Genomic DNA, 24,813 nt, shown 5'->3' with positions numbered 1-24,813 from the left:
TTCAAGTAGACTGCTCTCATGCGTGCTCGTGTTTGCCCACGGACATCCTTTTACTCATACAGGGTGTTTATCGGTTACAAAACTTGGTCCTGTCTGGTCTTCCTGTGTTCCAGCTTGGATCTAGCACTCATAAATTTCTCTGTGCTGTAGACCTTGGTTGTTTGATATAGGGCACTAAAGTTATTCACATATGTTCTTTCTGGAAGAGAAATTCCTGTGGGGCCTTTGCCATCAGCAGAAGCGAACTGAGTATTTCAGTCCTGCCCATATGTCTCTCTGTCTCCAGAGCGGAACTCCCCGTTCCAGGCCCTGGAGGGATAGATGCGTCTCAGACATGCCCCGGTCCAATAGGGTTCACATAACATGGTCCCAGGTAGCGATTACAGATGGTGACCGGTGAGTGTGGAAAGGCAGTGCTTCTGCGATTCGATTTAAGAATAGGCTATGCTGGTCCCCAGCTGCTGCTCTCACGGCTGAATCATCCAGAAATTATGATGCTGTCAGAGGAGGGGGAAGATATGTAGGAACAGTAATATCCCAAACAGGAAAGAAACTGATTTTGGTAAAGTCACTTATGCACTATCAGGAGACATGCCCTGAGTTGGAAGGTCAGCCTTGCATGCTGATCTGTTTGGTGGCCTTAGGAGGACTTTGCTTAACATCTTCGACTGCCTCGCCTCCCTGGGGGTACTTGCGCTCTGCTCCTCAACGCGCATGCCAACCGAATGGCCTAGATATTGGCCTCCTGGGGACCAGGCAGAGGCCAGCTGCTCACTCTGTAGAATTATTCACAGCCATCAGCAACTTTGGCACAATTCCCTTGGACTTGCCTTTCAATTTGTGACCTGGAGGTAAAGGCATCCTAGCCAATTTCACATCCCTGAAGAGCCCAAACCAGCATCCACTAAGGTTAAGTCTGGCCTCTAATTTCTAGATCCTCTTAGGAAGGTTTTAGGGAGGTGAGTCTTTCCCTCTCCTAAAGGGTGTGATATCTGTGCTTCCACTCCTGTGTAGGCCACCTCCGCAACTCCTACCTGGACCTCAGGCGCAGGTACGGGAGACCCTCGACATGCAGAGCCTTCCCCTGGGAGAAGGAGCTGAAAGACAAACACCCCAGCTTGTTCCAGGCGTTGCTGGAGATGGATTTGCCGACCGGTAATTGAGTCTTTGCTGCAGCTTTGGGCACTGGTTAGAAACACTCCCTGTTTTTCTCTGTTTCACTCACCCTTTTTGGTGATTTCTGCCTCAAAGTTATTTTTAACCCTAGTGTTCTAGCTTAATTTCAAATTTAAATTCTGCCCTTGTATGTCCACAACTCTCGATATATCTGTGCACATTTCCAACACTAAATGCAAAAACTTAAATTTAGGAATCGCTCATGCAATTCTTTATTTAAAGCCAAGGCCACAAATGGACAGCCTACAGCCAGAGCTGGCCCCTGAATGTGGTTAGTTTGGAAAATACCTTGTTGTATATTAAAAAAATAATAATAATTGCCAGTATCTAACACTTGTATGAAAATGCAAATTTCAAGCTTTTCTTGCAAAATCCAAAGATCTCGCAGCACTGGGCCTTTGCTCCCCGGGGGCAGCCATCCTGAAGGTAGGGCGCAGGCACGCTCTGTCCATCCACAGCCCCTCCTGCCCACTTCGTTCATGGATCTGACCTGCCTGGGCCTTCATGCATTTGAACTTGAGACCCCCAGCGTGAAGTACCCTTTAAGCGTCATTTTAGGAATCTGTGTATACTTCCCAAGTACCACCAGCTTCTCCGTAGGCCCATGGTGATTTGGGTTTGCTTAGTCGCGATGTACACACAGTAGGGCCGTGTGCAGGAGCTTGAAATTTCGCCTGTTAGGAAGAGGAGAGGACACCGGAGATGTTCCGTCTGGTTAAGCGGATCCTAACATGGGTGATGATGTCTGTCTTAGCACTAAGGGGCAACCCTTGGTAGTCCTGGGCATAGAACCAGATCTTATGTTGAGGCAGTGCAGAAACTGACTTCTCCCTCATGTAAAAACTTCCCAACAGGCCGGGCATGGTGGCTCACGCCTATAATCCTAGCACTCTGGGAGGCCGAGGCGGGTGGATCGCCCAAGGTCAGGAGTTCGAGACCAGCCTGAGCAAGAGTGAGACCCCGTCTCTACTAAAAAAATAGAAGAAAGAAATGATCTGGACAACTAAAAATATATATATAAAAAATTAACCGGGCATGCTGGCACATGCCTGTAAGTCCCAGCTACGTGGGAGGCTGAGGCAGAAGGATTCCTTGAGCCCAGGAGTTTGAGGTTGCTGTGAGCTAGGCTGACGCCACGGCACTCTAGCCCGGGCAACAGAGCAAGACTCTGTCTCAAAAAAAAAAAAAACTTCCCAACAATAGTAGTGTCCGATAGCATAGATTCCTTTGCAGATAGTGACCCCCCCCAAGCCTGGAAGAATTCAAACTATATGGGGGATTTCACCTTTCATTCTTCTGATACTTGCTAAGTGACTACTCAGTTACTTGGCTTGACTTCAGAGATAAGTGAAACAACATAAAGTTCCTGTCCTTGAGGGATGGACTTCAAAGTAAAGAAAAATAGTAATGCATTTGAACAAAGGCTGTGGAAGTGAATGGTGGAGGCAAAAAGAAGGGAGTGGTCAGTTCTACCTGGTGGAGGGCTGAGGTGTTCCAGGAAGGCTTCTCAGAGGAGGTGACACTGGGACTGATTCCTGAAGGGTCAGTAGGTGTTTGCCAGATCATCGAGGCAGGGGCGGGTATTGCAGGCAGAGTAGAGGCCAAGAGGTGGGAACGGCACAGCGTGCTGAATGACAGGCAGTGACCTTGGGGAGGCAGGAGGAGCCCTGGAGAATGATGGTTCTGACTAAAGCTCAGACACCATCCTGAAGAGTTTTGGCTTTACCTGGTAGGTGGCAGGGATCTGTCAAAGGGTTTCAAGCAGGAGGTAGAGGCATGATCAAATTTGGGTTTCTGAGGTCAGTGGCAGTGGATGGGGCAGGTGAACAAGAGGAGTATGAAGCCGGAAGCATGGAGCGCATTGCCATGGTCCTGGGAGGAGAGAATGCAGGCCTGAGTGGGACACAGTGACGGGGACCGACCTGAAGGATGTAGACATTGGCTCTGAAGGACTCTGTGACTTCTTGGGTGTGAACAAGGAGGACCAGGAGCTGGAAGGCCATGTCATGTTGTGACCGTGTAGCCTCTGGAACAGAATGGCCGGGTTCCAATTTTAACTTAACACTCACTTGGTCTTGGGCAAGTCACCTAATTTTTTTTTTTTTGAGACAGAGTCTCACTCTGTTTCCCGGGCTAGAGTGAGTGCCGTGGCGTCAGCCTAGCTCACAGCAACCTCAAACTCCTGGGCTCAGGTGATCCTTCTGCCTCAGCCTCCCGAGTAGCTGGGACTACAGGCATGCGCCACCATGCCCGGCTAATTTTTTCTATGTATTTTTAGTTGTCCAGATAATTTCTTTCTATTTTTTTTAGTAGAGACAGGGTCTTGCTCTTGCTCAGGTTGGTCTCGAACTCATGAGCTCAAACAATCCGCCCGCCTCGGCTTCCCAGAGTGCTAGGATTACAGGCGTGAGCCACCGCGCCCGGCCGAGTCACCTAATTTTTGAGCCTCAGTTTTCTCACCTGCAAAATGGGAATGATAATAGCCCCTCTCTCCTAGTGCTGGATTCACTGAATCGATATATGTAAAGTACTTAGAACCGCAGCAGCACGGAGCAAGCCCTATGTAAGCAGGGTTTCTCAGCCTCGGTGCCATTGACGCTTTGGACTGGAGAATTCTTTGTTGTTGGGGACTGTCCTGTGCATTCAGAATGTTTACCTGCATTTCTCGCCTCTAACCGCCAGATACCAATAGTACCCCCCTCCATACTCCTCTCCAAAAATGTCTGGAGACATTGACAGATGTCCCCAAGGACACTAAATCACCCCCAGTTGAGAACTGCCGCTGTGTCAACATTACTGCCATTATTACCAGGCAGAGATAATTCCGGGTTTTCCTCAGTTGTCTGGGAGGGGATGAAGCTGCCCCCCAAGACAGGCAAACAGGAGAGGGAGATGCGCGTTGGATAATTTAGGCTAAATGGGCCAAGACCACATCCACCCCAAAACTGTTTTTGTGAGATTTCTGATCATATTTAAATATAGTTTTGCTGATTGGGAACAGGAGGGAATCATTTTCACGAAACATTTGTTTTTAAGTAAGTACTATCAATGAGAATGTTTTCGTGTTATGGTTATAGCTCAGAGTTTTGTTCATAAGAATTTAGGATTATTTTATTCTCCACGGAGGCCTGGAAACGGAATCTAATTAAAAACCCAAATCACAAGCTCTGTAACCTCAAGGCTTCCTGGGTGTCGGCGCTGCAGAGCTATCAGATTCCAGCGCCCCTGCACGAGTTCCGCTGACCTCTCTTAGGCTTCTGGGGCCTCCATTAGTGGTGGGACCCACTGTTTGTGCCCTACTTACCAGTCGCGTGCTTCTGGTGCCAAATCAGAAGAGCGCCAAGGAGCCCACCCCAGGGACTGTACGTGCCAGCCTCCCCTGCCGGCACAGCCTCCGCCTCCTGGGGCACCCACCTCCTCCTCTCCCTGCCTTTCCCTGGGGTGGGTGAATCTCTAGAACCACCCCCACACCCTCATTCTGCCGTCAGCGCCTATTTTTCTAGGTTACATTGGAAGGACCGGGGAGCCTTCTGCAGAGGTAGGGCATACGCTCATTCAAATTCATCTCCCTGCCTGGCACAGTGCCCTTGCTTGGGGCTATAATAGCATCTTCCGGCTAACCTGGAAGAGAGATTCGTGTCTTACATTGTACCCAGTTTCCTAACGAGACTGAGAAAATGCAGAAAATTTGATTTTGTATATTGACGTTAAAAAATAAGTTTACATTTTCAGCATATCTTTGGTCTCCTATAAAAAGAATCATAGTAAGACAGGTGTGACATTATAGCCGTTCCTGGTTCCTCAAATACCCTTCCTTCCAAGTTCGTCCTGCCCTCGGTGTCTGGCTCTAGCCTGGCTCTGGCGTGCTCCGGACAGCTCTAGTTCATAGGAACGGTGTTTGCATTCTATTTTCTGCTGCTGCCCTGACCTGTCCTGTCCTGGTGATTGATAGACTTTATTAGAACATCCTCATCATATTACATTTTTCATATCTGAGTTCAGCTACGAGAACAGACTCAAGTATCAGATATTCTGTGCTTGGAATTCTTGCTGTAGGAACTGAGTAGGTGCAGTAACAAAGATAGGGAAGTTCACTCAGTGAGCGTGTGTTTAAGTCACTCACAACCATTTGTTTATTCATTCATTCACTACACAAGCGTTGACTGAGTGCCCCCTGTGAGCCGGGATAGAACAAAACGTGGCTGTGTTTGGAATGAGAGTTATGTGGGCTAAATGTAAAGAAAAACGTCAGCTCCCATGGTTCCCCCAAAGGGAATTCATTTCTGGAATTACTTTTGCTGGGATTTTTAACAAATAAGGTGGTGCGATGGCGTAAGAGACTATGGCCTGTGGTTTCTGGTTCTGTATGAGGGAGTCATCTTCTTCCTTGGCAGCATCTCCTCGTGTATACAGCCGACACTCACTTCCAGGCTGCTACATATGCACGTTCCAGACCTGAGAGTGTTTCTTCCCGCCACACTGTGTGATTTTAGATGCATCATCTGCTCTCGATCTCAGCCAACAACGCACTTCGAAGGAGAGATGAGAGCACTGCAGAGGGCGGAGAGAGGGGAGGCTCCAGCTTCGTTAGCCACACGTAGGAAGCGTGTAGAGAGTGTCCGTCACGTTCCTGTCCAGTGAGGCGAGCGCTGGGCATCACCTTCCAGTTGTTTGCAGAACAACTGTATTTTTCTTCTACGAAAGAGAGTCGCCAAGTATTTATATTTTTACCCTGTAAGCACAGCAATTTTTTATTTTTAAAATTTTAAGAATTCATGGTAAAATACACATAACATGAAATTTGCCATCTTAATCATTTTCAAGTGTACAATTCAATAGTGTGAAGTATATTCGCGTTGTTGTGCGACAGATCCCCAGAGCTGCCTCATCCTGCAGAAGTGAAACTGTACTCACTGAACAGCTTCCCACTCCCCTCTGCCCCCAGACCCCGCGAGCCACCATTCTGCTCTCTATCTCCATGAGTTTGACTGCTTTAGAGCCCTCACGCAAGTGGTATCTTACTCAGTATTTGTCTGTTTGTGACTGGCTTGTTTCACTTAGCATAACGTCCTCAAGGTTCATCTGTGTTGTAGCATGTGTCAGACTTGCCTTTCTTTTTAAGGCCGAATAGCGTTTCATTGTATGTATGTACTACATTTTGTTCATCCATTTATCCATCGGTGGACACTTGCGTTGCCTCCACCTTTGGCTATTGTGAAGAACGCTGCTATGAACGTGGGTGTACAAATACCTCTTCAGAACCCTGCTCTCAATTTTTTGGGATATATACTGTATTCGGAAGCAGAATTGCTGGGTCGTGTGGTAATTCTGTGTTCAATTTTTTGAGGAACCTCCATACTGTTTTCCATAGCGGCTGCACCATTTTTGATTCCCACCAACAGTGCACAAACAAGGGCTCCAACTTCCCCACATCCTCACCGACACTCGTTACTTCCTAGCTGTTTGATAGCAGCCATCCTCATGGCATGAGGTGTAATTTATTTTTATGCAGTCATTTATATGCTAGAGAAGGTCTGGTTTGGTCGGAATTAAGAATGTAGAGCTTTTATAAAGCGATGTGATATCTACGAAAGAGCTTCATGGACAGAAAGGCACCATGTGGACGTGAGACGTAGGCTCGCCTGAGCAGAGCTGGTCTGCTCTGCCTTGGGTTCCAGCTGTGGGATTCTGTGTGTGTCTCTGTGTGTCTCTATTACTCACTCAGTTGCAAACTTGCTGAGGGTTTCTGGAAGAAGTGGAACTGTCCAACCCTTACTTTCAGTTCTCAACAGTGCGTCCAACAGTGCTGGGCATATGTTAGCTGCTCAGTGCATCGATCCTTCTTCCATGTGACCCCACAGAGCACATTTGTGCCCTACATTCTTCAAAGAGCAAACCTTACCCAACGGCAAACGGCCTTCATGTCCCAACTCAAATACAGCCTCCTTATGTCACCTCTCCCGTCTCCCCAGGCAGGCAGCCCCTCTCCCATGCCTCCCACGCGATCGTGTAGGTGTCCCCTTTATGGTAACTATCTTCCTGTATCATGATGGCTGAATTTCCCGATGCCACAGTAGGGTTTAGAAGTTCTCAAAGACAGGAACAGTATCTAGGTTTTCTTTGAAGACCCTCACCTCGCTAGGTATTTGTTGAGTAACTGAATCCAATCCAAATGAATAAGTGATCTCACTGTTAGTACTCAAAACATCTTTGCTGGGTCAATGAATCACTGAAGAAATGAGGAATTTGACTTCCAGGAGACACAAGTTCAAGGTCTGCACTAGCCAAGCCATGGCTCCAATCCAGACTGTTAGAGTTCTGTGGGCTTATTTTCCTTCCTACAATTTTTCTCATTTCTCCCACTCTTCCTCAGCCTGTTTCCTCTCAGGAGTGTCTGTGCTGTCTCTACACAGTTCTGTGTCTCAGGGCTACCGGGACCCTGTTTCCAGCTCTTCACTGTCAGCAAAAGTAGACCAGAGAGTCCTGGGGATCCACTGGTTTACAAAGGAATTCCAGAAATGCAGCCCTCATGGTTCTTGCTTTCATATTATCTGTAATTTAGTTGCTGAGATATGCAGGTGCCCAGAGGAAAAACAGTGCCAAGGGACATGTGCGCCCAACTCGGGACCCCTGTGTTGGGTGCGTCCTTCCCCTGTGCTAGGCTCTGGGGTGGCCACAGTGACTATTGTGAACCAGCCCCCACACAATCTGTGCCAAGTGCCAGGGGGTGCAGAGGAGAGAGGCTTGTTAAATGTGGACCACCGACGCGCTAACCTGGTATCAAATATGCTGTTCCAGCTGGTGCTCCCACTCTGATGTGTACCAGGACCCGTTCTCACCTCCCAGAGTCGGCATGCCTTTGAATTAAAGATGGCGGGGCCGCTCTGGGCGCGCAGCTGCAGTGCATGCAGATGTGGCCCGGTACCCTTCCTGCCTCGGGCTTTCCAGAGCCACCGCTCTGCATTCTGATTACCTTGCTTGGCACGAGAATCCTCCTGTGCTGCTCTGTCCCTGAGTTCAGGACTGGCCAGGCTCTGGGGTGGCATCTAACACAGGACCCCATGTTGAGGACTTTGGGGGTGGCATTATAATTGGTCAACCTCTATGTTTTTTCCTGGGGAGCCTCCAATTCTCTAGGAAAATGGCTCCTGCCAGAGCATAGAAATTGCCCTATTAGCATTTGGGCTTTTTCTAATGCTGCTACGGTGGTGTTTTAGTATGCAGATTTTTTCATTATTTAAGAGTTGTGCTGGCTATTGCCTTCTTTTACTTTCCTGTCACACCTTGCTTGTCAAAATTGAACCGTTTGAATTGAAAGGGGCTCTGGCGTCCAGAGAAGAGAGGGGACGGGGAAGGGGCTGGAGAGAGGCTATAGGAAGGGTGAGGCAGGCCGGTCGTGAGGCCCGAGAGTTGGCTATGGCAGGGAGCAGTGAGGAAGGACACAAAGGCTCTGAACAGGTGACACGAAGGCAGGGAGGGATGGGTGAACGAGACAGGTGAGCGGGCCAGGACACCTCTGGGGACACTGCCCCAAGGCCAGGCCTGTTCGCTCTTCCCCCGCCTTTCATTCTCCTGCTGAGCCCACGGGTGTCTGTGCCCGTGGCCAGAGGAAGTCCAAGCTCTGCCAACAAATGGTTCCCTGGAATGAGGCCAGGTCCGAGGTTGGGCTCGCCTCCCAGGGCTGACACCATCTGCGTTGTTCCTTCAGGGCCACTGCCTTCCTCTTGTCCCCCAGGCTTTGGAGTGCCCAGTATAGGGGAGGTGGGGTCCCCACAGAATATGCCAAGGGGTTGCTGGCTGCTGTAATGAAACTCTATTTGTTTTTAACCTGATTTTTGCCAAGAGTTGCAATGTTTGTTTGGAGACCCTAAAATGCAGAGCACAGAAATGGTAGAAACACAATTATGTTACAAAATAACAGCAGAATAGCTTTCCTTTGAAGAGCTGTGTTCACTGTGGTTCAAGAACCGTTATGTTTATTATTTTTTAAAAAATTCATTAAAGTATTTAAAAAATACACAGGCATGAAGAAGAAAACAAAGAATAGGCTATGATTTTCTTACCCAGAGAATAACAGATCTGCAAGGAGAGAGAGAGATGGAGGAAGGAAGGGAGGGAGGGCGGGAGGAAAATGACATGTATAAAATCAGAAAATGTATACAGTGCAGAAAGATGCAAATCGTTTACTTCTGAGAGAGAAATAAGCCAGGTCCTTAAGCCCCTAGAGCCCACCGAGGCTCACCAGGACAGAATGCAAATGAGGAATGCACTGTTTTTTTTAAAACCAGTGTAGTTGGTGAAGATCATTCCTTTAATGGTTAAATGACATTTTTTCCTGTACTTTTTTTTCTCTTTCAAACTTCTACTTTGGATGCATTACACCTTTTGGAGCCTGGAAACTAAAAATGACTTTCCTATTGATGTCTCTCTCCGTCCCTCACAAGGAATGAGGGTGCTTTTCTCCATCTGAATTCTCAAACAGACGCTGGTTCCAGCTCCGGGGCGTTGGACAGTGGCTACCTTCTCATTGTTTGCTTTTTCCCCTTCTAACAGGGAACACGCAAATGGCAACCTTATGATATTATTGTACAGAAGAAAAAAGAGCAAAATAAATGCTGCTGTGCTACCTGGAAAATATTAATAGTAAGGGTTAATTAATGGTGGCGGTGGCTTTTGTTCCTTAGCTTTCAGTGCAAAAAGAAAGAATTTGGAAAATGGTTCCTTTTTCTATTTTGTTTGTTTGTTTTCTCATTACACCATTAATCTCCATAAACAAGACATGTTTTTAGTTACAGATCCACTAAAAAAAAATGCATATGCTAGGCCAGATGGGTGAAATTAACAGTTTCATTAAACTGACTTTAAAATCGCCAGTTTCACAATTTCACCCAAGACATCATGCCTTTGATTTTGGGCGACAGTTGGAATTCAAAGTTTAACAAATGTGCGAAACAAGTAGTTTTACCTCAGAATTATTGTTTTTTATTATATTTACTAGTACAGAAAATGGTTTAGATTTTTTTTTTGCAGAGAAAATACTGATTGGTAATATCTTGGGGGAAGTTTAGAATTTTAATGTACAAAAGAAATAATGAAGCCCTTTCAACCTGCCTATATTTCAATCTGCAAAGTTTTTTTGTGCTGAGGATTTGAGCTTTGTGAAGGATTCTCCTTTTGCACCTTATTCTCCAGCTACCCTGGTGTTTCTGGGGTTCTGTGCCGGGGGTCAGCAGGGCAAGTGTTTCATTTGAAGCTTCATTTGGTTTGGAGTCTCTTCCCTCTTCTGAGCCCACAAAGCTTGAGTCCGTGGGTACTTGGGCAAAACTCATCACAGTCAGGCATTTGGCAGAGCAGGGGAGGCAGGGATGAATGGTTAACAAATGTCAATGTTACTTTGCTGCGAATGTGCACAGAGGGGCACCTGAGATGAGCACGTATTTGAAAGTAAATATATGAATAAGTAGCAGTAGAATTTATTTTGCAACTCTTGAGTGCTGCAGTGCATAATGAATCCGGTGGAGAAGGTTCTGATTGTGGCTAACGGGAGGTAGGACGGAATTCTTCTCTCAACTGTGCAAAACGAAAATCCAAAATGAGATCCCCAGGCTCCTAGTGGAAAAGGGTGTTATCATTCAAATATCATCCCAACAGATGAACGGGGGAAATGTTCAAGGATGTTCATTGCCGTGTTGTTGGTTATAGCAAAACCACTGGAAGAAACCCAAGAGTCTAAAAATAAGAGAACTGGTTGGGAAAATGGTACAGCTATAGAATGCGATACTATGAAAGCATGAGAAAGAATGCACTTCTGACAGCCACAGAGAGATATTCATAACATGTAGTACATTTAAAAAAGAAAGTTCAGAGTCAGAATCTATAATAGCATATTATGCCATCTTTGCGAAGAAGACGTGTATGTATATATGTAAATAGATGTGTATATGAATTATTGTATATGCAAAGAAAAAGTCTCAAAGCTTACATACCAATCTTTTAACAGTTTTTATCTTCACTATTAAAGAAAGATTGGGGGAGAGGAGACTTCTGTTTTTATTTTATACAAATCTGCATTGTTTGATTTTTTTTTTTTTTTAATAACAAGCCCCTGTTGCTTTAGGGAGTAAATAAAAAAAAACAAAAAAAAAAAAACAAAAACAGAAAAAGGGCCAGGCGCAGTGGCTCATGTCTGTAATCCTAGCACTCTGGGAGGCCGAGGCGGGAGGATCGTTTGAGCTCAGGAGGTGGAGACCAGCCTGAGCAAGACCGAGACCCTGTCTCCACTAAAAATAGAAAGAAATCAACTGAACAACTAAAAATATATAGAAAAAATTAGCTGGGCATAGTGGTGAATGTCCGTAGTCCCAGCTACTGGGGAGGCTGAGGCAGAAGGATTGTTTGAGCCCAGGACTTTGAGGTTGCTGTGAGCTAGGCTGACGCCACGGCACTCTAGCCTGGGCAACAGAGCGAGACTGTGTCTCAAAAAAAAAAAAAACAGAAAAAGGAGCAAACTCTATTTGTTCAGTAAGGTGATTTTTTTTTAGCACCTACTGTGCCAGGTACTTGGGATCAAAGGAACAAAGGCAGACTCAGCTAGCGGGTGAGGAGTTCCAGGAGCCTGTAGATGGAGAATGCCTTGGAGCCGGGCAGAGGTGGGGGACAGGCTCCCTTCCCACAGCTCAGGGGTCTGCAAGGTCAGGCGCAGTGTCCCCCTCACAGGGACATCCAGCCTGTGTGCCCACAGGACCAGTACCAGCTCACAAACATGTTAGCTTTCACAGTTTCATCTGTGGATCTTCTCGTCTGCGTCTCCATTTGCCCTTAAACAAACCCATCCCAAACCTTTCCACACTGGAAACTCTTCTCTGTTCCTTCCTGATGAAGTGCTGATAAAAGTGAGTCTGTTACTGCTTCCTGAGTTTTTTTTTTTAAATAACATTTTTATTTTATACAGAATGAAGAAAATCAAAGAAAAACATTGCACATAACAGTTTTTAGGCAGGTGAAGTTTGAGTCTTAAGTTGACATTTAACTTAACATTTAAATTGACATTATTTACATTTAACTTAAGTCTTAAGTTAAATATAAATAGTATCTTTGCAATCCTACGTGGTCTTTTGTAGCATAGCATCTAGAATGTACCTTGCATGTAATAGAAAGTAAACATTCGATTGCTGAATTAATAAACAAGAGAGATGAATAGTAAAGATAGGCTTTAAAAGACTCTAACAGTTACATTTAGGACCATAAAACTTGCTCGTTTGGGCGTAAATGTTGATGAGCTTATAGATATACGGGAGGATTATGTAAAAGGAAGCATCATATAGCTTAAAGCAATTGTGTGAACAAGTCTTTATCCACGGTGGTAACGTGCTTGCTAAGACAACTCATCACCTGTTCATCAAGGGTTAAGTGCAGCGAGGTGACTGAACTCTGGCTTTAGGGACCTGCAAGCTGGGCTCAAAGCTGGGCCCAGCCTCTTGTCAGCTTTTGTAACTTTAGACAAGTTATTCTCCAGACCTCAGTCTCCTCGTGTGAAAAATGGGGATGATTTTAATAGTACCTATCTTATAACACTGTACAAATTAAATGACATAATTTATGTAAGACACTTAACCCAGTATTTGGCATGTTGTAAGCTCTCAATAAAAGTTGACTTACTCTTTTTATTATATTTAGATACCCATGAGAAAAAACTGGAGGCAAAAGATGTTAAGAAAGCATCTAAAAATAAAGTTCTTCTGCCCAACTTTTTAGAGCAGCACCTAGGAACTATTTCTGAGATAAAACATTTTTCTTTAGAGAGTCTTAGAGGGAAAAAAAAGTCTCTCTGGAAGTTTCCGTGGTCCTGATTTGGCGGTTACACTGAGTAAATTACTCTCTTGAGGCACTCCCTCAGCTACATGCAGCACTTCCTTTTTCCCAAGATACCGGCTGTCATTTAGTGCCAAAGAAAAAGCTATTTACAGAATGACACCCTGGCATCCTCACAGGTTTAATTTACCTCCCTGGAAGGTGGTATATTTCAAGGCACTGCAGGGCCAACCATATCAATAACTCAGGTGATTCAATTGACTTTTCCTTTTTCTAAAGCCACGTCGCTCCCATGGTAATTGATTGTGTGTGCTCTCAATTGGATTATTTACAGTGCCAAGGAACCAAAATGAATCTGTATCAGAAATCGGTGGGAGGATATTTGAAAAGGCTATAAAGAGACTCTCCAGCGTCGATGGGCTTCACCAAATTAGCTCTATCGTGCCCTTTCTGATGGATTCCAGCTGCTGTGGATACCATAAAGCATCCTACTACCTCGCAGTCTTTTATGAAACTGGATTAAGTGTTCCTCGAGATCAGCTGCAGGTAGAGTATATCACGGGCTCCAGAAACATCCGTCACCCGCGTTATATTTGCAGAGCAAATGGTCTCATGCCCCCGGGTAGCACTGGACATGTTGCAGCTCCTTGGAGTCCTTCAGAAATCTTCACACTCAAGAATGATGTCCTGGGGCTGTGTTGAATACAGGATCCCCAGCTTCCAGTGAGGGGAAAAGGGTACTTCATCCATTTCTGGACACAGCCTTGGGGGTATAACTGGCATACCGCCTGGGAAACAGTTGGGGCAGGGCTTGCCAGCATCCCAATCCTTCAAGAACAGGTGCCTGTTACCTAATTCTTGTGACTGCTCTGGCTGCGAAGCCATTATCCCATATTCCTTTTTAGCTAAATGAAGTCATTTGGACTTCTAAGCAAAGTATTGTTACATCCAGGAGTCTACCATCAAAACAAATGCCATACCAGACGGTTTCGTTTTTGGTTTTGAATCCAAATTTATTATGCAACTTGCCTAACATTTGGAATCACATTTTCATAAGTGTATTAGTCAGGGTTCTCCAGAGAAACAGAACCAATGGGATTATATATATAGGAAGAGATTTATTATGAAGAATTGGCTTGTGCAGTTCTGGAGGCTGAGAAGTCCCGTGGTTTGCAGTCTGCAAGGGAGGGCCAGGAAAGCCAGTGGTGTAGTTCTAGTCCAAGTCTGAGGCTTGAGTATCAGGGCAGCTGATGTTGTAAATCCCAGTCCAAGGGCAGGAAAAGACCGATCTCCCAGCTCAAGTAGGCAGCAGGAAGCAACCAGGGACCAATTCCTCCTTCCTTGCCTTTTAGGCAGAGGCCCCCCAAAGGATTGGATGAAGCCCACCGGTATTGAAGAGGGCATTCTGCTATGCTCAATTCACCAATGCCAATGCTAATCTCATCTGGAAACACGCACAGGGACACACCCAGAAATAATGTTTTATCTGGGTGCCCAATGGCAAGTCAAGTTGGCACATAAAATTAGCCATCACAGTAAATACTACTTAATGTTCCCTGATTACTTATACTTCTCAGATCTGCAAGGATAAACCAAGATTGTTTATCTTTGGTTTGGGGACACTCAGACCGTTTAGATGCACCCCAGTGGCTCCATGTTCCCTTTTAGTGGTTTGTTTGTGATGTCTCTGGTCTGTTAATGGCATGTTTTCCTGAGTCCCTGAAGCAGTCGCCATAAAGGTGGAATAGTGAGAAAATTCTAGCCTTGTCTCTGCCACAAAGGGGCTGGGGGACCCATGGACAAATGACTTTACCTTTCTGGGCTCCTATTTTCTCAAATATGAAATGAGGTTGTTGGACCAGTCAATCTCTAAAGACATTTCCAGCATTAACATTCCGAGAGCGTGAGATTGGGACATGGACCCACTCTTCAAATCCTGTGTCCACAGATGATGTGGCTGAAGCAGAACAGGGATCCTTAGAACAGTTGGCCAATACACAAAAGGGCGCTGTGAGAGAGGTCAAGAAAGATCCCTCTTTTTACCAAGAAAAGGCAAAAGTCGGCATTTTACACTGTTAGACATTAGGAGGGACAGATAGTTGGGAATTTGGAAACCATCAGAAAGCTGGATTGGCTTTTTTCCTGAAGATTTGTTGTTTTTTTTTTTTTTAATTTTCACTTTTAATTATTATGAGTACTAATAATTACATGTTGTTACAGGGTACATGTGATGCTTTGATACAGGCATACAATGTGAATTAATCAAATCAGGGTAATTGGGCTATCCATCATTTCAGGCATTTATCATTTCTTTGTGTTAGGAACATTCCAACTCTACTCTTTTAGTTATTTTAAAGTATATCCTAACTTATTGTTGATTATAGTCACTTTGTTGTGCTATCAAGTATTATTCATTCAAAAGATTTGTTTGTTAAAAAAGGGCAAATTAACATATTTCTGGAGTGGCTAGAATTATATGTAGGAACTGGGCCAGATGACCTTTCAGTGTTAGGATTTTATGACCCTATCTACAATCTTGTGAACGCTTTGTCAACGTCTTTCTAACAGGGCATGTTATATAGTTTGGTTGGAGGCCAGGGCAGTGAGAGGCTGTCTTCAATGAATCTCGGGTACAAACACTATCAGGGTGTTGACAACTACCCCCTGGACTGGGAACTGTCGTATGCCTACTACAGCAACATTGCCACGAAGACACCCCTTGACCAGCACACGCTACAAGGAGATCAGGTAAGAGAGAGAGAAAAGGGTAGACATGGTTGTGGTCCCGTTTACAGGGCTTCTTGAACAATTGTATGAAGTGTCTGCACCTGTGGCTGGTTTAGCCATTGGCCTTCAGAGGGTGAACATAAATTGAATGGAGAGAAAAGCTTTTTTGTACTCTCCAATTTGTATTTCCTGACTGTGTTCTCAGGCTGAACACAGGTACAGTTCTACCTCTATGCATGAAAAGCTTCTCATTAGTGAGAGCACCGGTATTCGAAGAGTAGATTTAGCCTTAAACAGATTTTGATTTTGCAAAGAGCATGTACCAGAAACTAGGCATCTTGTCTTTGTTCTAAGACCGTGTGAGATGGGAGGGCCTGGAGATATGAGATGGGATTGAGTCAGATTGAGTGGAGCCAGTGAGCTCCGAGGGCTCCCGTCAATACCCAGTGAGCAAGCAGCGTCTACAATATACAGAAACAAGCTTCATGCTCAGCTAGGTTCCCACGGCTGGGCACTTGAGAAACGTCTGGCCCCATCCCGTGACCCTTGCTCTCGGGTGACTGACAATGGCCTTGATGTTTGAAGCCTCCGCCCCTTCCCACATGAAGGACTGAATTAGGGGCACTAACTCCAGCCTCTAGTTTTGCAGACTCCCAGATCTTAATGATTCATTGGGCAAAGAAATCAGTGGCTCACATCTGCTAAAAACCCATAACGTGTTACATAGACCAGCTGATGGTTTGTTTCCAGACTTCTTTTGAGGACAGGGAATAAAAGGATCTAACTAAAGGTGACAGTGTAAGAATCAAAGGAAAGCTAACTCTTGATGACGCAGATCTGCATCGAGTGGTAGTAGACAATGAAGTGATTGCCATCTTAGAATGTGTTGTATATCCTCTTTCTCCAGGCACAGTTTTCATGGTCATAGCACTTGAAGTGGTGGAGTTGAGAAGTGCAAATAGACTATATCAGGAGTCAGCAAATTTTTTTTCTGTAAAGGGCTACGTGGTAAATATTTTAGGCTTTGCCTATGCAGTCTTTGTTGCAAACGCTCAACTCTCCATAGGCAATATGTAAACACGTCGGATAGCCGAGTTGTGTAGCCATAGACAGTATGTAACTGTGTGGGCAGATTTGGCCCCGGTCTCTGCCATAAACTCTTGATTTTCCCCTGCTTGTTGAGCAGGCCTGAGGGTTAGGCCTGGCTCGGTTGGGATTGTTGAATCTTTGGCCGAGTAGCTAACCGGGAACCAGTCCACTGGTCCCCAGCTCTGCTCCTGGATTGGGCTCAGAAACTAACAGTGCGGAAAATTTACACTTTGATGTTTGGGAATGGATCATTTCTGGAAAAGAAATCTACAGTGGCCACTGTGTAGTGGCGAAATAAATGACTCGAAGACATGTGCTGTCAGTGAACGTTACACATGAGTCAAGCTGTAACACACCAAAGACTGTCTATGTAGGCATTTTAACAACTTTAGAAAAATTTAACTCCTTTGGAAAATAATGATTCCTTCTGAATAAATGTACCCTTATAATTTGTACATGTATTTGCTCAGTCTGTAAAAGCTATGTGCAAAATTTGATCTCAATTTGCAGGAATCAATTAATTTACTAATCGGTAACGTTTTTTAAAAAAAGAATTGTCCTGAAGAACATTTGCACAAAATGAAGCTACAAAATAATATGACTGTTATTTTTCTACTCAGCCTGAATGTGTTACTAATGTCCTGTATGTATATATGATACTTTCAAGAGTTCGAATTTGGCATGAATTAGCAGTGGGAAATGGTATGTTGCTAACAAGCTCCCTTTCTTTTGAAGATTTGGCATATGAAATGTTATGATTATGAAAGAAAACGTTTAATTGGTCAGAACCAGAGGAGATGAATAGAAAAGATCCATCTTGCAGCTGAAAGTCGTCTGATTAAGAATCACAGATAGGAATTATACAGTTAGAAGAGTTGTGTCATAGCTCGTTTTCTTAAGAATGTGTAATTAATGGCTTCTTGAGAATTTAAGCAGGTGTCATACGTTGATTTAAATGTCCTTTTGTTGAGAAATCGATTAATTCATCAACATAATGTAGCAAATGAGGAGATACAAAAAGGCAGACCCCTAATTAACAAACCAAGGATCCATCAATAACTCCTTTCTTGATTCTTGATTCTTGTTTCATTTTCTCTTTTGTGTAACTCGTGGTCCACATCATTTTATCTTCTTTATTAGTGATCTTTCTTCTTGTCACTTCTTTATTATTTAGCAGGACTCTGCTTCAGGTTAAACAGAAAGAAGATGGCTAGTGTTTCTGTTTGTTTTTGTGACTTAATTGCAAACGACTAAGCCCCTCATTCTACCCACTCCTTAGAAGTTGCTCCTCCTCAGGGTTTGGTGCCTCGTCTTCCGTTCTCTTTCTACGTCTGCGAGGGGCAGGGATCTCCTCCACACTCCTGGTTTCAGCTGCCTTCCACGCACTGGCGATGCTCAGACCCTATCTCTGGCTGAAATTTTTCTTACAAATCCCCATCTTCAATCGTGACATACTACAAAGGGAACACATCATCTCCTCCTCTCTCTTTCCTGCAAACACCTCAACTGATGGCACCACCCTCCATTCTAGGAACTGCGGAGTCACCTTTGGTCCCCTATCACGCCATCGATTCACAGCCGCCAGCGACTCTCCATGCCAATTTCTCTCTCCCCCCATCCCACCCCTGCTGCCACTGCCCAGAATCGTCGTGCGTCATCTCCCCGCTTAGCGGCTGCAGCAGCTTCCTCCTACAGGCTGGATTGTGTCCCCTCAAGATTCACATTGAGGTCCCCATCCCCAGTATCTCGGAATGTGACCCTCCTTGGAAATAAGATCTTCAAAGCGGTGATTAAGTTAAAATGAGGCCATTAGGGTGGGGCACTAATCCAGTAGGATTGGTGTCCCTATCAGAAGAGGAGATCAGGACACAGCGCAGAGGGAAGACCACGAGAGGATGCAGAGAGAAGGTGGCCACTTGCAAGCCGTGGGGGGAGGTCTTAGAAGAAACCAACCCTGCCGACACCTTGATCTTGAACTTGCAGTCTCCAAGATTGTGAGAAAATAAATGTCTAAGGTACCCAGGCTGTGGAACTTGATTGAGGCAACCCCAGCAGACTGAGACCCCTCCGGATGGGTTGTTCTGTCACCAGTCTTGTCCCTTCCATTCTCTTCTCACTGGGCCATTGACGTGGCTGCACGTCAGAATCCCCCGGGGCTTACAGGGTGTCTCTGCACCTGTAAGACCCGCTTCACCGCAGCGGGTCTTACAGAAGTGACGTGGGGTGGGGCCCAGACACGCGTGTGTAACATGCGGATACGTGTATACGTGTACGTGTGCATTTTAAAAGCTCCTCGGAGGGCTATAACGTGCAGCCAGGGTTGAGAAGCGCCCATCCCGAAGAATAAGTCTAGCTCAGCACGTGCCATGTGGGGCGCTCCTTGATCTGGTTTCTTTCTCCATGCCCACTCCGCTTTCCCCGCTGACTCCTCCTACGTTAACTCTGCTCAGATGTCACCTCCTCTGGAAGCCTCCCTGGATCTCTGCTTGCTGTGCCACCGTAACACCTGGGCACGCCTTGCCGTAGCTCCTGTGCTGGGGGCTGTGCGCAGGCCCGCGGAGCTGGCGCCCGGTAGACCGTGAGCTCCTCAGTGACCCCAGTGCTCAGCGCTGTGCTTGACACGTAGCCAGTGCTTGGTGTTCGCGATGGGGTGACGGATAGCATGAGTGCAGAGCTCCCCCAGGGATGAACGCAAAGCGGCTGCAGTGTCTTGTTGGCGCTGGCGCTTTTCGGGGAGACCAGGGTCTCAGCCTCACGGCAGGTGCCCAGAGCACTTGCCTTGACTCTGCCACTCTCACATTCGGCACCGTTTCGTATGTGACAACCCACATTCGGGGACTCCTGGATATTTGCTTCTGTCTCCCTGCTGTTACAGCTGATATTTCTCCATTCCTGTGTTTAAATCTCTAAAGTGTTAAATTTCAGCCAGAAAAGCCACACACGCCCCTACTGGGAGCCAAGCATCAGAGCTGGTTTTAAGCACTCTGCGAGGCGGGTTCCTCCTGCAGCCCTGAAGGAAGGCAGGGTGGCGGGTGGTTTAAGTGAGGGCCGGGCCTGCTCCCCACTCCCCAGGGGTGCTGGCTGAACCGTCGTGTTTCACGACTTCAGGGAAGGCAGATGCTTCTGGAAAATGTGGGGCTGCTGACAGCCTTCGCTCCCCAGCTCGTAAATTAGAGTTTGGCTTTTTTGTCTTCCTTCCTTCTCTCTCCCTCTTCCTTTTTTTCCCTTCTTCTTTCTTTTCTTCCTTTCCTCTCTCCCCTCCCTCCTGTCTCTCTCCCTCCCTCTCTCCCGCTGTCCTCTCTCCCTCCCTCTATTCCTGTCCTCCTTTGTCCGTTTCTCTTCCCTCCTCCTCCTTCCTCTTTCTCCCCCTTCTCTCTTACCTTTCTCTCTCCTTTCTCTCACTTTCTCTCTTCCTTTCTCTGTCTCCACTTCTCTCTCCCCACCCTCCCCACTCTCACCTTCTCGAAGTCAGCGACAGACATAGACGGACGGAGGATGTGACAGGATGCTGCCCTTGGCAGGCGCAGGCTGACCGGCGGGAAGGGAGTGTCTTGTCTCCGGGACGGTGTGGAGCCTTCTCTGGGGCTTGGTCCAGGGTCACCTGAGGGTTGCGATGGCTCCAGCCATTGGGCTCTGGTGACCTGGCCCAGCAGGTCTTAATCCTGCTTCTGAGCTGCTCGTTCTAGAGATGTCGACTTTGTAAAATGGCAACAAAAGGACCCCCGAAAAGCCATGGAAGATCCCAGAACTGGTCAGTCTGGGACTCTCGGTTCCTGCCAGCGTCCACCTGGCTCTGTCCCCAGCCCCCAATGTTTCTTCTCCATCCTGCAGTTTCTCCCCGGCTTTTCCTGGTCACAAAATGTTGTGAGTGAATGAACAGTTGAACAGCTGTTCTTTTTAGAGGTCGTTCCTTCTGCGGTGTCTTTGTAGGTGGTGCGCTCTCACAGAAGGCCTCAGGAATGTGGCCCCAGTGTGGTGCTAGTTGCTACCGTGGTGACCCCAGAACTGTGGAGAAGCAGCCCCTCTGCCTGGGTATAGCAGGCAGCGTGGTGCGGTTCCAGGTCCCAGGTTCACTGTTCACTGAGTGTGAAATCCTGACGAATTCCACTCACCACTCTGACCCGTTTCTCCCCTGTAAAGTGGGCGCCATGATGGTTGCACCTCACTTATTTGCTAAGCACAAATAAGTCAGTCAATCCACATGCCGAACAGAGCCCAGCATGCAGTATGAGCTCTCTAAATGTTTCTGGCCCCAGCACTCCCTCCCCAAGTTCTATTTTTTTCTATTTTCTGAAGCATAAAATTATCTTAGGTGCATCTTCATCCCCACCACATAAGGCTTTGAGCTATATAAAACCACAAATACTCATAGGGCTAATGTTCTAAGCTGCTATCAGCTTTTTACACCTTAGAATGAATTAAGCCCCTAAAAAAATGCTTAGTTGCCATTTACTGAAAGCGTGCCACAATCCAGGCACTCTGCTAAGTTCTTTCATAAACAATCTCATTTAATCCTCATGCAACTCTATGAGACCAATATTATTCCCATTTTATAGATGAGGCAACTGAGACTTAGAGAAGCTAAAGAACTTGCTCAAAGTCACACAGCAACTGAGTAGTGGAGCCTAGATTTGAACTTAGGTCTTTCTAACTCTATGTGCTGTAGAAAATAATGGCTGATAGGTTGAGTGCTTTTGGTATAGCAAGTACCCTGCTAAACTCCATTTTATGAATGCAGAAACTGAGTCTCAGATAAATAAAGTAACTGACCCAAAGCACACAGGTAGTTCGTGATGAGTTAGAATTCAAGGTCCCAGGGTCTGATATGAAAGCTTGTGCTCTTAATGTCCCCACCCTTCTGTGAAGCTAAGTGGCACCACCCAGGGGAGTGGGACAGGGATAGGTCAGGGGACAGATACAAAAGACGAATGTGTCCCTTCTTCACAATTTTGCACTGGTTCCCTGGAAACAGGATCGCTGCCACGACCCCCTGACAGCACTGTTAGATAGAGTGTATTATGGATAAGGGTGACAGTGAAACAGTCACCAGCTGCTTCCTCCCAGATGCGTGAGTCCCTCACAGGATGGTAAGGCTGGCTGAGGAGTGTGGGCCCCACAGCCACCTGGCTTGGACTTGACTCCTAAATTTGAAGAACTCAGTATCTAACCCCAGGCAAGTTACTTAAGCATTCCATGTGCCTCAGTTTCCACATATGTGAAATGGGAATATCGATGGTGACTGTCTTATTAGATTACAGAGATTTGATGAGTCGATCAGAGTAAAGCAATCAGAACAATGCCTGGCACACCATACATCATGGTTGTTCTATATATTATATAACAACGATATAATAATAATAACGTATATATAATCACTGCCAGACAGGGGCAGAAAGATGGAAGAGTGTAAGTCCCTGTAGGGTGGGTACTGTGTCTCCACGTGTCATATCTTTCATTCAAGTTCCATGACAAAGAGAAGGAGGAAGAAACAAAACAAGGAGAAGAAGAAAAACAATCAAAACCCAAAACACCCACACTCTCTAGCTAAACAGAAACCCTCCAGCTGAGAATTCCTTATCAGGGCCGCTCAAGCTTCGGCCGAATTCCAGACTTAGAGCAGAACAGAGCCCCTGGAGTTTGAGTGACACACCCGCTCATGGGGCGCCCTCTGTACACGCTGGCCATACACTTGGCAAAGAGTAGACCAGAGTGGCTTGTGCCCAGACTGGATTTCAGCACCTTCTTGCTAGAGAGCGACATTTTGTAGGGGCTTGGGAGAGCTGTCTTTGGAATCAAGCCAACCTGGCTTCCAGGGCCAGCTCTATAATTTGACTTTGAGTTCATGGTTTTATTTTCTGAGTCTCAGTTTCTTTGCCTATAAATTGGGGGCAGTGATACCTGGTGGGCCTCAGCTTTGTTGTGAGGCTTAAATGAGAAAATATTTGTTAAACACTCTGCACAGAGTTGGTTTCAATAAAAGGTAGTGACCGTGGTTATTCTAATTGGTGCTCTTGGCTTGGGGGCCTTGCCAGGTTAGATGTCCAGCAGAAAAGGCTATCTACTGGGTTCTGAGCCTGGCACTGTCCCCAGGTCTTAGCCCCCTAATGGCCCTGAAAGGGACTCCTGGCTCCACGTGGCCACGGTGGAGGAGACAGCTGAGAGACCTTCCCAGGAATGGGCTGCAGGCTGGAGTTCCTGATTCTCCATACTCTTATCAAACTAACAGAGACAGGCAGGAGGGAAATCAGGCCTGGCTCCTGAGGCTTCTTCCCCAAACTAGTCCACATCCGATTTTGTCACCATCTGCCTGTGGCGTGCTGTGGGCGCGGGAAGTCCCCTCCAGTATCCCCTCATGGCACCGTTAGATAGATTTCATTATGCATAAGGCGAGACTGTGAAACAACGGGATCGGATTTTTAATAAACAGCAAAAATTTAGACATCAAAATGAATCTTATTTTCTTCAAAGGAGCCAGATACCTGGGAGGCTGTGTGCGAATTCTAAACATTTTGTTAAACTTTCTCTTTGGATTCATCTTTAGAGCCTCTAGCACATTCTTTCTCGCATCCTCAGAGCTAACATGCCCTCTTCTTTTTTCAGGGTAGATTTAATTTTTGGAAACAGCCAAAAGATATTTGAAGCTGAGCCTGTGAAATAAAAGGGGTTAGTCATGCAGGATAGTAATACTTTAGGATCAAAAATAAGGTTATACTTAGAAAATATTGATTTACCTTTTTTGATGCTGCATGTGTATAATCAGGTTCTGAAATCACTGGCACAAAATGGACTTTTGAACAAGCTTGAGCAATAGAAGGAGAAGTGGAAATAATTTTGGCTTCCCAAGGCAAACACTTTGATATGAACAAACACCCATTTAGATGTAAGAGATGTGACACATTCATTTAAAAAGAGTTTGATCTTTTGTCATTGTAGGCACACCTCATATTTCAACTCCTCATATAGTTTCTGCATGAGCAATTGCTGGTTTAAGAATAAGGTCATGTCTTTTGCATGCTCATATTATTCATTTGGATATTTCCTTCCTTCCTTCCTTCCTTCCTTCCTTCCTTCCTTCCTTCCTTCCTTCCCTCCCTTCTGCCTTCCTTCCGTCTATCCTTCCATCCTAGGCATATGTTGAAACAATTAGACTAAAGGATGACGAAATACTGAAGGTACAAACCAAAGAAGATGGAGACATCTTTATGTGGTTGAAGCATGAAGCTACCCGAGGCAATGTAGCAGCTCAGGTAAATGCAGTCTGCTGTCTCAGAGATTCTATCAGCTAAGAGAGAGCAGGTTACGCCGTGGTAACAAAACATCCCAAACTTCAGTGGCTAAAAACAATGTCATTTTGTTTCTTGCTCACATGGCATGCCCAATGGGGGTTGGCAGGGGGCCCTGCTCTCACAGTCCCTTAGGAGCCCAAGCTGACAGAGGCTTCCAGAACCATCACAGTAGGGAGACACCCATGGCACATTACAGGCTGGCTCTTAACACTTCAGTGACACAAGTCACTTCTCACATTTCATTGGTCAAAGCAAGTCTCATGGCCATTCTTGACTTCAAGTGGGCAAGAATGTAGTCCTGCCACTCACCCAGAAGGAGAGAGAGCAGCAATGTTTATGGGCAGCCCTAAAGATTACCATCATATATTTTGGTGCATGTGTCAGAGAGAAAAACAAGAAGCCTCGTGGGGTGCAGGAGAAATTAGATGAGCGTTGAGAAGAAGGCCCTGGATTCAGCTAGGAGAATAATAGAAAATCATTTGTAGTGTGTTAGGCCAAAAGGATTAACCTTATCTCTTGAGCATCTCTTGTCTTTTGGATGGACTTTTAAGAGGTACAAGAAAGGGCAGGAGGCTGGGAAGATGTCCTCGCTCAGCTTCCTGGCTTTGAGTTCACTATGAAGAAAAGCCCTTGATGGGAGCCTGCTAAGGCTGATTGCACTGGGAGGAAGCCTCCTTCCCGAAGGATGGGTTTTGCTTTTGCTTAGTGCTCCCAGTGAGCACAG

The 24,813-nt window shown here is 46.0% G+C and overlaps 1 protein-coding gene across 1 annotated transcript in view; it reads left to right on the top strand.

Annotated features, from left to right (window-relative positions):
- SEL1L3 (sel-1 suppressor of lin-12-like 3 (C. elegans)) overlaps positions 1 to 24,813 on the top strand; it is a 114,498-nt gene that overhangs the window by 46,721 nt on the left and 42,964 nt on the right. The window contains exons 9-12 of the mRNA XM_012664202.1: positions 1,015 to 1,155; positions 13,322 to 13,533; positions 15,556 to 15,735; positions 23,931 to 24,050. Of these exons, the coding sequence (XP_012519656.1) occupies positions 1,015 to 1,155; positions 13,322 to 13,533; positions 15,556 to 15,735; positions 23,931 to 24,050 (653 nt within the window). The remainder of the gene's footprint in view (positions 1 to 1,014; positions 1,156 to 13,321; positions 13,534 to 15,555; positions 15,736 to 23,930; positions 24,051 to 24,813) is intronic.

The sequence above is a fragment of the Propithecus coquereli genome, unplaced genomic scaffold (assembly GCF_000956105.1).
Source record: "Propithecus coquereli isolate 6110/MARCELLA unplaced genomic scaffold, Pcoq_1.0 Scaffold87, whole genome shotgun sequence".
NCBI classification, from domain to species: domain Eukaryota; kingdom Metazoa; phylum Chordata; class Mammalia; order Primates; family Indriidae; genus Propithecus; species Propithecus coquereli.
This window is presented reverse-complemented; position numbering and strand designations above follow the sequence as displayed.